Here is a 12,748-nt window from a genome sequence, read left to right on the forward strand (position 1 = left end):
CACATGATATACATTTTAAATGTGTGTAAATAAAATGACATTTAAAAGAACTGTATATGTATTATATGGATGTCCATTAATGCTGCGGATATGAGAACATGTTGTCCTGCCCTTCTTTCCTGTTACAGCTGACGTCAAACCTAAAACGGAAGCTGAAGGTACTAGACGTCCGGAGTTCCCGACCCCTCCTTTTTCTATAGAATGGTCACATCCCTACTAATCAATCCATAAGCCTCCATAAGCATGTCTGCATGTCCAAAGTCAAATTGGGAGGGGATGTGGGTGGAGCATTGTGTAGTTGTACCTGGGTTTCATGGTGGTTGTTTAATCACCAGAAAACCTCACACATCTCGTCCTTGGGTTGTGGGTGTTCTATTGCACCAAACTAACCCTGTCATTAACTCTAGAGGCCTTGATTGCACCATACTCATACTGTCTGTCTGTCCGTCTGTCTGTCTCACAAAGTCTCTGTCCCCTTTTTCACTGACTAAAGTGCTCTTGGGTCATGCTTTTCTGCATCAGCTGTATCTATAGTTCAGCTCTGGTAAACTTGTTGTATTCCTCCCCGTCTTTAGCGGAAAAGGAGAAAGTGAATCAAGAGCGTAAGTGTCCAGCTCCCGGCAGAGGCTCCTTGACCGATTCTGCAGCCCCTTCCCTCCCCAGCAAGAAGTCTTGTCCCACTGGAACCCCTTCCTCTGTGCCTGGGTTAGAAGTCAGTGATGGGACTGGCAACAACATCAGCATTGGCAACAGCCCCGAGTGTTCACACATGGACGGTAAGCCTCCCCATCAACTAGACTGTGTCATATGGAGTCTGGAGGTAATGACTTTATCAGTGTTTAAGTATAATCAATATAATATAATAATAATTTGATGAATAAAACATGACTACAGCCACTAAAACGACTCTGAGGCTGGATATACAGTAGGCTTTGGTGCTTTGAGCCAAATGTAAATGATAATCTCAGCATGCTAACATGCTCACAATGCTAATGTTGATGTTTAGCAAGTATAATGTTGATCATCTTCACCATGTTGTTAGCATGCTTTAACTGAATATTGTTACAAGATTTTTAATAATCAAATAATAGCTGATGTTCTAAAAATGTATTAGTTTATTAATCAGAGAAACACTGAAAAAGTCTTGATTAGTCCCGTGGCACCCTCAAGACTCGATAAGATAGCTGTTCAACTAATGTAACAAACCCTTAATAAACATTATATATATTTGGGCATTTAAACAGTAACAGATTGTATGAAACCAGCTTTCAAAGCAAAAATGTGCCCTTTTTATCTTGTGTAAAAGATATAAATCTAAATAGACTTTATTTCTACAGTATGTTTGAACAGATATACATTTGTTCATTTACTGGATGAAAGCACCAACTAATTATCTTTCAGCAGAAAAAGAATTGCAAAACATAACCCCTCATTATTTCTTGCGCTCTCCTTCTCTTATCTTCCAGGCCCCTCAAGCAATCGCTTAGAGCCTTCGACCCTGTCAGACGGGGGCGAAGTGTCCCCTGTCGGGCTGGGAGTAGGGCTGACTGTCGGGGAGCCTCTCTTACCCATGGACAATCCTACAGAGGAAAACATGGAGAAAGACAGGTGAGGAGGGTGGAGCTGTAGTAATAAAATTAGTAGCATCCAGCAAGTGAGATTATAACTGCAGTATAGTGACTCAACAAGCAATTATAAGAAATTAATGAAATGAAAAATAGACTTTATGGGAGGTGTAGAGACGGTATATATCTAATAACCAGGGGAAAAGGGGAATGGATACATGTCTGAAGTGCTCAGGCTGAGGGAGCGTGGTAAAACTCCCCCAGCAGTCTGTCTCTGCTGTGTGCAAGCTTTTGTCATGCTGCCTGTTGCTCGCTAGCTAACAGAGCCTGCAGATTTGAAAAAAAAACCCTCATCAGGTGAACTCGGACCCAATCTTCCCTTCCAGCCCTTTGCCTTCCTCTCCCTCATGCCCTCTCTTCTTTTTCTTTCTCACATTGCCACGCATGCTCCTTCCTAATATTACTCTGTCATTTTGTGTTCTTTGTGTGCATCGTGTTGTGCATCTCATAATGTTTACGTTCTGACTTGTTTCGTTTTATTGGATTCGGGTACTTGTTTGTCAATACACTGGTAATTTCTTGTAGACTGAGACATTTGTGATTGTTACGGTTGTATTGCACTGATTGAAGATGAGGCTTTCTATGCTGCAACTTTCTACCCAGTGAACAAGTTTGGCATTGAGGTCAGACATTTTAGCTAACATGTAGAAATTGTGATATTTTGTCTAAAGTTTGTCTTAAGTTAAAAAAAAAGAAAGAAATGGAGATGGCTAATCTACAGCAAGGTTTTAGACAAAGTAATTCATCTTCAGACTGTGCTGTTATATAGTTAATACTCAAAAGTGGGAAATAAGTTTCATTTTATATTTTAGTTTTTGTTGCTCGCCCGTGTGCTTTTTAAGGTGTCTGCGTCTGTTGTTGCCAGGGCCCGTCCTTTGTCCTGCTTGTCTCCACAGTGTGTGCGGTTACATGTTAAGCCAGGGGCTTTGGCATCTTATTTGGCATGCTACACTGACAGTGATTAAAACTAGTTTAGTACATCATGTTGGAGGGTTGTATTTGCACGTTATAGTTGCTACTGTGGCTGATAGTTGTTTAAAGGCGGGTGTGTAATGATGTCGTGTCCCGTGTTTTTACAGACGGAAGACAAGGTGGGTGTCAGCGCCTTGACAGACAGACAGACAGACAGACATACATGGACGTGCTTCAGGCCTACATACACAACATACAAACTAAACAAAGAATGCTTACATGCATACACACCTCACATTGAGCCCTGCCTTTCTGATACACATCAAAATAACACACCACATGGCTAAGTATGATATTCCTGCTGCGTTTAAAACAATTGGAATAAGTTTGATTATTTAGATCTTTTTTTTTTTTTTGTGGATGTGAATGCACATTGTGTTGATTTGGAGAACTGTTGACATAAATGACCAGTAAAGTTGCCTAATTGAAAACTGGTACAGACATTATGTAGAAGCAATGCATGGCTACTTTTTTTAACATACTGTTGTACATTGGCTCCCAGTAACTCATAAGGAAATGTGGAAAGTGTGATCAAGTCCTACCATGTCTACAGTTTACAAAGCCTACTATATATTACTCTATATTTTATAGTCTAACCAGTATGCATGTCATATGTCGTACATATTCACTAGTTTTCTCTATTTCTCTTATCTTTTATTGATATGATCTTTTTCCTTTGTAAACAACTCTTTTTTTGTGTAACTCCTCTGTACCTTAAATCTTTTTTTCTCCTCTTTTCCCTCACAATTAACACACAATTAACTTTCTCTTCTACTGTCCTTCCGTTCAAAAACATTTGTTGTTACTGTATTCCCACTGCTCTGGTATCTCCTCTTTTCCTTATGTGGCGTCTCTATGTTTCCTCCATCCATACTTTTGTTCTTTTTTTCCCTCTTGTCCTTCCTGTGGCCTCTTTTACTTTTTTTCTAATCATCTGTCCTCTCTTGCGTTTGTTCCCACTTTTTATCCCAATTCCTCCTTCCATCTATTCTGTCCCTATTTTTCCACATCCCGTCCTCATCCTTTCCCACCTTCCCTCCCTACAGTAAGAAAGTGACTCGTAGTGAGAGTGCCCGCGTGGACCGGCACTCCTCTCGGCGCCGTGGCTCTTCCCGGGCCAAACAGTCCCGCTCTCGTAGTGATGTGGACCTCCAACCGCCTTCTACCTTGACAACAACACCTACCCCACTCATCCCCCAGCACCTCCATCCGTAAGATGGAAAAAAACTCTAAAAGCCTCTCTGATTGGAGAGGTGCACAGCAGGGACAGACAGGCTGTCAAACACTTTCAGCAGTGCAGCAGTTCTGAAATAATCAGAAAGCAGTTAAACAAAATAGTTGGTAATTATGAGAATATTGATCGCTCAAATCCACCTGGCTCATTCAGAACTATTAGGTAGATCACTTTGAAACGATATTAAAGTAAATTATTTTTAAAGGGCAAATGACTGACAGGTGTTATGACTCATTATTCACTGTCAGATGGATCCATTTACTGGTGCTGTGACCGACTGGGAGTGAGTAACAGTTACACAGCACTCTTATTTTCACTGAAAGGTCAATGTTAGGTCAATGTTGACCATTGGGTAATCATTAGGTGCCAAGCCTGTATTAACAGTTAGTTTACTTGCTGTTAGTTGACTGTAAATCCACAACACAGTGAGTTGTGCTTCGTCAGGACATATTGAAACATTAAAACATCCTGAGTAAGCCAACCAAGGTCAACCTCAGTTGAATTCAGTTCACTTCTCTGTATATTTTCTTGAATAATCCTTAACAATGACAGCTGCTGTCATAAGGGGAGAGCAGCTTTGGGGTAATGGTGGTGGTTTAACAACAAGACCAGAAGAAGAGGACAAAATAAATACTTCAAAGTGTAAAGTTAATGAACCAATATATTAAGAAGCCTGTCAAATGATGGTTACTGTGCAAGGGAAAATTGCCATTAGTTTTGTACTTTCCCAATTTAATATTTTTTTCTGTTAAGCACTGTAAGTTAGATTTCACCTAAAAAATTTAAATTATTTCATGTTATCTATCATTGTAAAATATTAATCGCTAGTTAGCTGGCTGATTTTGCAATGCTAGCTGCTATTTATTTAAATATATTTATGTGTGAGGCTTTATTTGATACTGTAGCTAAGCTACAAGCCCAACAGGACATTAATACATGTATAGCTTATCTGCTATAGACTCTGGCTACCCATTAAAACACCCTTGCATCATATAATATTAAAACTTCTCTGATGTGTATTTAGAAATGCAACAAGCTGTTCACAGCTACTTTTGTTGCATAGCCAACAACCTCCACTGTGTGTGAGTGTGTTAGTCACATCACTTGATAGCCACCTGGGTCATACTTGAATTATGTTGTGCAGTCGTAACCAGTCTAAATCAATCACACACAAAAAATTCTCAGCTTTCACCTGCCTTCCTTTCTTGATTAGTTTCGAGGGATCACTTTCACTTCTTGAAGGGGCCAGCCACTCCCCCACCAGCCCCTCCCCACAGCTGGAGGAGATGGAGCCCCGCCTCCTGGAGTTTGAGCATGACCCACCCAACTGGAGGGAGCTGGCTCCCCCTGAAGCCCTGTCCAGCCTCAGCAAGAAGGAGACCAAGAGGCAGGAAGTCATCAATGGTGAAGAGAAGAGAGATTAAGCAGCACATGATTAGAAAGAAACAGATGTGCAGATAAAATACAGTTTCGGTATAGGCAATCTGTAGATTTAGCAATTTGAATATTGTCTTATACCGTGTCTACTCCCTCTCACCCATCAGAGTTGTTTGCAACTGAGCATGCCCATGTGCGGATGTTAAGTGTCCTTCAGATGATCTTCTCCAAACCTTTGGAGAGAGAGGGGCTCCTGGCCTCCCCTGAGCTGGCCGCCATCTTCCCCAACCTTGATGAGATAATCGAAATGCACTGTAAGTGATGTTGCAAAGAGGCCTTTTCTAACTTGTTTCATTGTTCCTAGTGTCAGCCACATGAACTGGGAAGATAGTGCTCTCCTTCCATAAAACAGGCAAACATTACACATTGAATAGTAATTTGTATTCTAAATGTGAAGCTTCTTGTGTGGAGTTGTTGCCAGTAATAAACTGACCAGTCTACTTTAACAGTATATACTGTACGGGCGTGCAGAGTCAAGTTTGAGGAACAATTGCATCACTCACAAAAAACACTTGTTTTCTGTCGTATAAAGAAGAAGTGCTCACTGTGTTTTATATGTACATTTGCCTGTGGCTGCGAATCCAGATAACTTCTACGAGAACCTGAAGAAACTGCGTTTAGATGACAACTTCATAGTCAAATCTATCAGCACCACAGTGCTCAACAGAGTGAGTCATGATTCTCTTTATATTGTCCAATCTCTCTTTTCTCTCAGTATGTGTGCTGCTTCTGGGAAAACCCCAACAGATATGTGCTGACAATTTTATTGTCTTGCCAATAGTTTTGCCAAAATCTGATTTAGTTGGTTTATCAAGTCTGAAAGCTATTTATGAATGTAAAATATTGGCTATAACAGCTACAGTTATATTAGTTGCCAGTCTTTACTCTGTACAGTTTCCAGCTCTTTCCCCAGCTGTTCATTTACTTTTGCCTATCTCAACACTCTGTGTTTGCGTGTGACGTGTGTGGTTTGTGTGTGTGTGTGTGTGTGTCGTGTGTTCGTTCATTCCAGTTTGGAGGTACAGAAGGGGACTGGTTCCAAAAATTGACAGCTCGGTTCTGCAGTCACCAGTCATGGGCCTTGGACCAGATCAAAAGTAGACAGAAGAAAGACCCACGCTTCAACTCCTTCATACTGGTATACACACATAGACCAAACACACATTGTGTTATTGTTGTTTTTACCTTTTAAAGCACTTCGGTCCACAGTTGTTTTTAAACTTGCTATACAAATAAATTGTCTTGACATTGACAACACACACAGAGATATACAAAGACTATTACATTTTATCAGAAAGACACACATGGATGCACTTACAGATGCATAGACACGCAAGAGGTCACATAGGTGGTCATGTGTGTGTGCGTGTGTGTGTGCTTTAATCCCAGGAGGCAGAGAGTAAACCCCAGTGCCGCAGGCTGCAGCTCAAGGATATCATTCCCATAGAGATGCAGAGACTGACCAAATACCCGTTGCTGCTGGAGAATATTGGCAAGAACACAGGTGTGTGTGTGTGTGTGTGGCTGGCTGGCTGGCTGGCTGGCTGGCTGGCTGGCTGGCTGGCTGGCTGGCTGGCTGGCTGGCTGCATGAGTGCATGCTACTGTCATAATTGTAAACATATTAATGAGACCATATGTTTTTAACACGACTATGCTAATTATTAAAATGTCAAAAGGTGTGAAAAAAATTCTCTATTACATTATATTTAATCTTAAATCACAATATCCCCGTTCTGTATATTGTGATATTTTATTTGGATATTCTATAAGTAAATTGTTAATAAATCAGTAATTTCTACAAATTAAATATTGATGAATACGTGTCTGTTGTTCATGTGGATTTTGAAGATGATACATGCGCTTGTATTTTTCCTGACAGCCCTATGATGTGATGTGGACATTATGAGTAAATTACATATTTCTAGGCCAAAATGTAGATGACTATTATGCCAATGATGTGAACCTCATGTCAATATGCATCAAAGCACAGGATAAATGTGGACTAATTTAAGAACACCAGCAAAACATTTAAACAATGGATTACTGTCCATCCCATATTTTTCGGTACGCTCATGATTTATTGCTTTTGTTTGGCCTCTGCTGTGAAAGCTGTATTTTCCTCAACTCTTAGTTTTCGGTCTCTCCACAGATAACCCAATAGAGAAGGATAGGATCCAGCAGAGCGCCGAGTGCTGCAGAAAAATCCTCAACCATGTCAATGAGGAGGTCAAAGTGATGGAGAACCTATTGGTGAGAAGCACACAATCCATCACTCAACACACTGCCATGTAGTGATTGAGCACCCATTGGAGTCTTGTCAATTCATTATAGGACCTCTGAGGGTCTCTGCTTGTTAGACTACTTCTTCATTTGTGCTGTCTGTCCTCTGTCTAACACTTTAACCTTTCTCTCTTTTCCCAGACTCTGAAGGACTACCAGCGAAGACTGGACACATCAGGGCTCAAACCCAGTAATGAGCTTTATACTGAATATAAGGTAAGGTTCTTTTACCAAAGTTTGATTCCAAACACTGTTGTACTTTACAGATATAAGTTTCTTTGATGTTTTTGAAATGTTCTCATTATTTTCCCACTGTCTTTTCTAGAACATTGACCTGACTCAGAAAAAGATGCTTTATGAAGGCTCTGTGACCTGGAAAGTCACAAAAGAGAAGGCAATTGGTAAATATGTTTGTGGGTACCACGTATAATACATTTAAACTGCCTGGGATTATCTGCTGCAGAAACAAGAACAAACGTTTTACACACATTTAAAAATGTGCTCATTATTTTTTATTAATTTTAAATTTAAAAATATGGAGGCTCATCATATCTATTATAATTTAAATTAGGACAACTCTCTTAGATTGCCCTTTTATCTGTTTTCAAAAGAAAAAAAACGCACAATGGTTTATTTTGAGAGATTGAAAATAATATAAATCATATATTTCTGTTTTCATTTCCCTTTTTCAAATTTGTAGAATAAAGTTTGCTGTAAAAGGAAACCCAGCTGCATTGCCAGTCTTTTTTTTCTTTCTTTTTTTTTTTTATCACATTGACTTCCCTCTTAACTTCCTTTTTTAAATATCCAGTTTGAATCTATAACCTAACCTTAATTAACAATCAAGGCCATTTGCTTTTGGTAATAAATACATTAATGAATAAATATACATATCTAAAAAGAGCAATCTTTGCAATTTTTATGTGTATGTGCAATGCACATAAAAATGGCCTATGAGTGATTGAGAAAACGCATAGTACTTATCTTTTCCCCTTCACCATCCTACTCCTGCTCCTTCCTGTCTCTCAGAGGTGCAGTGTGTGTTGCTTGGGGACCTGCTGGTGCTCCTACAGAGGCAGGACGACAAGATGGTCCTCAAATGCCAGAGCAAGAGTAATATCGCTGTGCAGGAGGGTAAGCAGATGCTGAGCCCCATCATCAGGCTGGACTCCGTCTTCCTACGTGAGGTGGCCACAGGTAAGCCGCACACAACGGTACATGGACTGTTCTTATAGTACAGTACAGTAGTTTAAAAGACAAATACGGTCTTCCATTGTCAGATCAATAGCATTCAACCTTCCAATGCTGTTTTTGTTCTTATTCTGTCAGATCGGAAGGCCTTTTATGTGATATTTACCTGGGAGAGCGGTGCTCAGATTTATGAACTGGTGGCTCAGTCTATTGGGGAGAGGAAAATGTGAGTCTTAGAGAGAAATAAACACATTTGTTTCAGAAGGTATATCATAGCATGAATTATACTCTGAATTGTTTTGTGTGTGTGTGTGTGTGTGTGTGTGTGTGTGTGTGTGTGTGTGTGTGTGTGTGTGTGTGTGTGTGTGTGTGTGTGTGTGTGTGTGTGTGTGTGTGTGTGTGTGTGTGTGTGTGTGTGTGTGTGTGTGTGTGTGTGTGTGTGTGTGTGTGTGTTTACAGTTGGACTGATGTCATAAAGTCAGCAGTGGATGATCTGAAGAAGAGTGGAGCACCGACGAGGTTGACACTGCCTCTTGGAAGCGGAGGAGCTTCTCTCAGTCCCTCTCTGTATGTGTCTGTGTGTGTGTGGGCACATGCATGCATGCTTACACATTAGTTGACAGAGCAAGACATGATCAGCGCCTGCCAAAGTTCACCCATCTTAAAATAACTCATTTCTTCTGTCGTTTTCTCTCTGTCAGACTGACTGCCCCTTTGAGCCCGACTGAGAATGGGGGTTTGAAAAGCAGCAGTGGTGAGACCGCAGCGCTTTATGTGCTGAACACTTAATAAACAGTCCAAATTTGTTATCATTACACATTTGTGAAAGCTGGAGCCAAAGTTAAGCCTTAAGTCTGTCTGTAGATCGAGATAAGGACAGCAAGTGGACGGATGACAAGTCTTCAGACCCCAGACACAGGCTGATTGATTTTCTGTCAGACAAAGGCTTTGACTTGATAGGCCACTCCAACAGCGATCAAGAGAAGGTGGCCAACAGCGCTTTGGATGAAGGTGAATGAGGGTGCTTCTATAGATGTTTGTTTATATAACTGTTTTTCCTTTCTTTCACAGTAGCTTGCCTGTCCTAATAAGTGTGTCTCCTGTGTTAGTCATGTTGCTGAAAAGACTTTTGGTCGGCAGCATCAGTCTGTCAGTAGACTCACATCCTGATGAAGAAAATGGAGAGGAGCAATCAGAGAGGCCCAGTCAAGAAATGGATAGCTGTCAGCCAACAGGTTGGCACTTGTGTTTTTTCAAAGACATAGTTTGAAACTTCGGAAATAAATCTTATTCACTTTCTTAAGTAAGTAAAAATTGCAAGTTGCTGTGTAGTATGCCAGACGTTTTGTTGGCTGTGAGCAATGTCTTCCTGAAATCATTGCTGTGAAGTTAAAACACCAGGCACTGTTTGTTTTTTTTGAACGGTTAAAATAAGCAGGATATAACGTGTTAATTGGTGACCTTCCGAGGTACTGGTAGGCTTTGGATGGAACCAAGCTAGCAGTTAACGCCTGTTTCTGTCTTTTTTAGTCTTTATGCTAAGCTAAACTAAGTGCTTGCTGGCTTTAGCTTCATATTCAGCTTACAGATACTCATGTCTATAAGCTGACTAGAAAAGACTAGTATCAATCGTCTCATCAATCCTCCTCACTTACTTTAAACATCATGTTCCGTTTTGGTTGTATAGCTTCTTAGCTGTGTTAAGCGTTCTAATATTGTTTTGGCTTTACATTTTTTCTCACAATAAAAGGACATAACACTCTGACCGGGAAACTTCACAATCCAAGGTTTTACTAGTGTTAAATATCAGTTTTACTGGTCAGAATGTACAGCAATTCAAAACAAAACTGAGTGATGAACCATCTAAGTTGAGTCTCTTCCTCCACAGAAGAAAGCCAGGCCACAGACGGGGGAGCAGAGGAGGAGAGCAATAACTCTTGTGAAAAAGAAGGTGTGGGGACGAAGGGGGAGGAGGAGAGGAGCATCAGTGCGCCCCTGGTGTTGTCCCAGGAGAGGATGGAGGAAGTGTGCAGGAGGCTCCGCAGTCTGGAGGAACAACTAAAGAGACTAAAGGTGAGGGGAGGTGAACTGAGAGAGAGAGAGAGAGAGAGAGAAAGAGATGAGAATATAGAGTTAAGCAACAAGCAGGTAGTATGACAGGGGCAAATAAAGATCAGAGACGTAACAAAAGGTGGGAGCCGACTGGAAAGAGACACGCCGTTGGACGTCTAGGATTTCACTGAGGATAACTTAAGTAAGGAGTGAGCTGTGGTATACTTTGGACAAATGGGGCCAAAATGGCACAAAAGAGAAACTAGAGAACAGAAAACCATTTAACCACTGCTGTTATTGCTTGGCTGAAAATTGCTTTGTGAAATTGGACTTCTCTGAAAATGGCTATTATGCCCAGTGCTTGCAATGGGATGTGTCAGAGAAGCAGCGAGGGAGACGAAGAGGATGTTAGGAGGAGGAGGAGGAGGAGGAGGAGGAGGAGGAGGAGGAGGAGGGGGGTGGGTGGGTGGGTGGGAGTCTGCGTGTCTGTCCTCAGTTCCTACGGTGATATTGATTTTGTGTGTGGCAGACTGTAGAAGAGGAGCACCACAAGCTGCAGGAGGCCCTTTCCAAGTTTTCACTGGAGGGGGGTAACTTCTAGTGAGACACCATCATGCCACCTGCTGGCCACTAGGTGAGAACGCTGAACTGTTTAAAGTATATTATATATATTTAATATGACGCTCAAGAATAATTTAAATAGAAGTATTAGATTAAGTATGAACCAGTATTATCAAGGGCATAGGATAGGTTTTATGAAGTGAAGAGACACCAGATACGTTTCAACAACAATGTGCAGTGATTGTGTGCCATTTCCTGCAGCATTTCCTTAATTATTTTTTTAAGATTATTTTTGGGGCTTTTCTCTTCATTATATAGTGACAGTGAATAGATAGGAAAGGGGGAGAGAGATGGGGGATGACACGCAGCAAAGGGCAGAAGGTTGGATTCAAACCTGCTGCCAAACTATGATGGCATAACAATAAACTTTATTCTAAGCTCTTTTCAAAACGGAGTTGCAGCGTGATTTACATCGGAAAATCAAGTTTATATTAGATCAAATCTGGACCACTAGAGAATGAAATGGAATACAAATAGAACAAATAAAATGTATTAGAATTAAAATACAAAACATAAATAATATATGTAATGCTATGTACAGTACACTTCTGTAATATTAATGAGCTGAACTTACTTAAAGCTTAACGCTCGCCAAATTTTAACCTAGGGTGTTTTTCAGAATGGACCAGAGTCAAACTTTCGTTTAAACGCATATTTAGGACGGAATCGCCACTTTTGAACAACTCCCTTTAGCTGTTTGTTTTTCCAGTCGCTGCCATATTTGTCATTCAAGAAGTGTCGATCCCCAAATGACGATGAACGGACTCCATAGGAAGAAATGTCATTCTTAGATGAGGCTCCTTTTTCAACTACTAAGTCAATGTTGTTTTTCACTAATGAAAAAACAAAAAATTATTCATGCATTTATATGAAACTAAGCTTTAGTAGCGTTGCATCTTTACTCTCCTCCCGGTTACGTTGCATTCAGAGATCGACACTTTTTGACTGTCAAGATGGCGGATAGCGTAAACAACAACTGCTAAAGTGAGTTGTTTAATAAGGCAATTTGACCAAAAATGAGAATACGGTAAATGTTAAAAGTTGCGGTTTTGTCCTAATTATACATTTAAACGAAGGTTTGATTGGGGGTCCATTCACAAAAACACCCTAGATTGCATTTTGTCGAGAGTTACCCTTTAAAGCAGGGGTCTTCAACAGGGGGTCCGCGACCCCTAGGGGGTCTGCGGAGGTACTGCATGGGGGTCGCGAAAGTTTTGGTTGATTAGACTTTTTTTTATATTCCCCCGTCCCCCCCCACCCCCTGCAATTTTTTTCCACTAATTGAAATGTCTTTAAATACACATTAACATGAATTCAACACACTGTAGTAAACAG

The 12,748-nt window shown here is 40.7% G+C and overlaps 1 protein-coding gene across 8 annotated transcripts in view; it reads left to right on the top strand.

The window, feature by feature from the left end:
• The window catches only part of arhgef1b (Rho guanine nucleotide exchange factor (GEF) 1b), a 42,837-nt gene that overhangs the window by 27,541 nt on the left and 2,548 nt on the right, over window positions 1-12,748 (top strand). For 3 of the 8 annotated variants that reach the window (XM_034873209.1, XM_034873208.1, XM_034873215.1), the window contains 21 exons: window positions 129-158; window positions 576-776; window positions 1,467-1,608; window positions 2,705-2,716; window positions 3,644-3,808; window positions 5,045-5,235; window positions 5,376-5,522; window positions 5,854-5,936; window positions 6,281-6,406; window positions 6,658-6,772; window positions 7,419-7,519; window positions 7,691-7,765; window positions 7,875-7,950; window positions 8,579-8,746; window positions 8,879-8,966; window positions 9,200-9,304; window positions 9,439-9,494; window positions 9,605-9,751; window positions 9,850-9,975; window positions 10,629-10,813; window positions 11,322-11,426. In XM_034873209.1, coding sequence (XP_034729100.1) covers window positions 129-158; window positions 576-776; window positions 1,467-1,608; window positions 2,705-2,716; window positions 3,644-3,808; window positions 5,045-5,235; window positions 5,376-5,522; window positions 5,854-5,936; window positions 6,281-6,406; window positions 6,658-6,772; window positions 7,419-7,519; window positions 7,691-7,765; window positions 7,875-7,950; window positions 8,579-8,746; window positions 8,879-8,966; window positions 9,200-9,304; window positions 9,439-9,494; window positions 9,605-9,751; window positions 9,850-9,975; window positions 10,629-10,813; window positions 11,322-11,393 — 2,411 coding nt within the window. In that variant the 3' untranslated portion in view covers window positions 11,394-11,426. Of the gene's footprint in view, window positions 1-128; window positions 159-575; window positions 777-1,466; window positions 1,609-2,704; window positions 2,717-3,643; window positions 3,809-5,044; window positions 5,236-5,375; window positions 5,523-5,853; window positions 5,937-6,280; window positions 6,407-6,657; window positions 6,773-7,418; window positions 7,520-7,690; window positions 7,766-7,874; window positions 7,951-8,578; window positions 8,747-8,878; window positions 8,967-9,199; window positions 9,308-9,438; window positions 9,515-9,604; window positions 9,752-9,849; window positions 9,976-10,628; window positions 10,814-11,321; window positions 11,427-12,748 lie in introns of those variants that run through there. The other 5 variants (XM_034873211.1, XM_034873212.1, XM_034873213.1 and 2 more) reach the window with 5 other exon arrangements.

The sequence above is a fragment of the Etheostoma cragini genome, chromosome 6 (genome assembly GCF_013103735.1).
Source record: "Etheostoma cragini isolate CJK2018 chromosome 6, CSU_Ecrag_1.0, whole genome shotgun sequence".
Lineage (NCBI taxonomy): Eukaryota > Metazoa > Chordata > Actinopteri > Perciformes > Percidae > Etheostoma > Etheostoma cragini.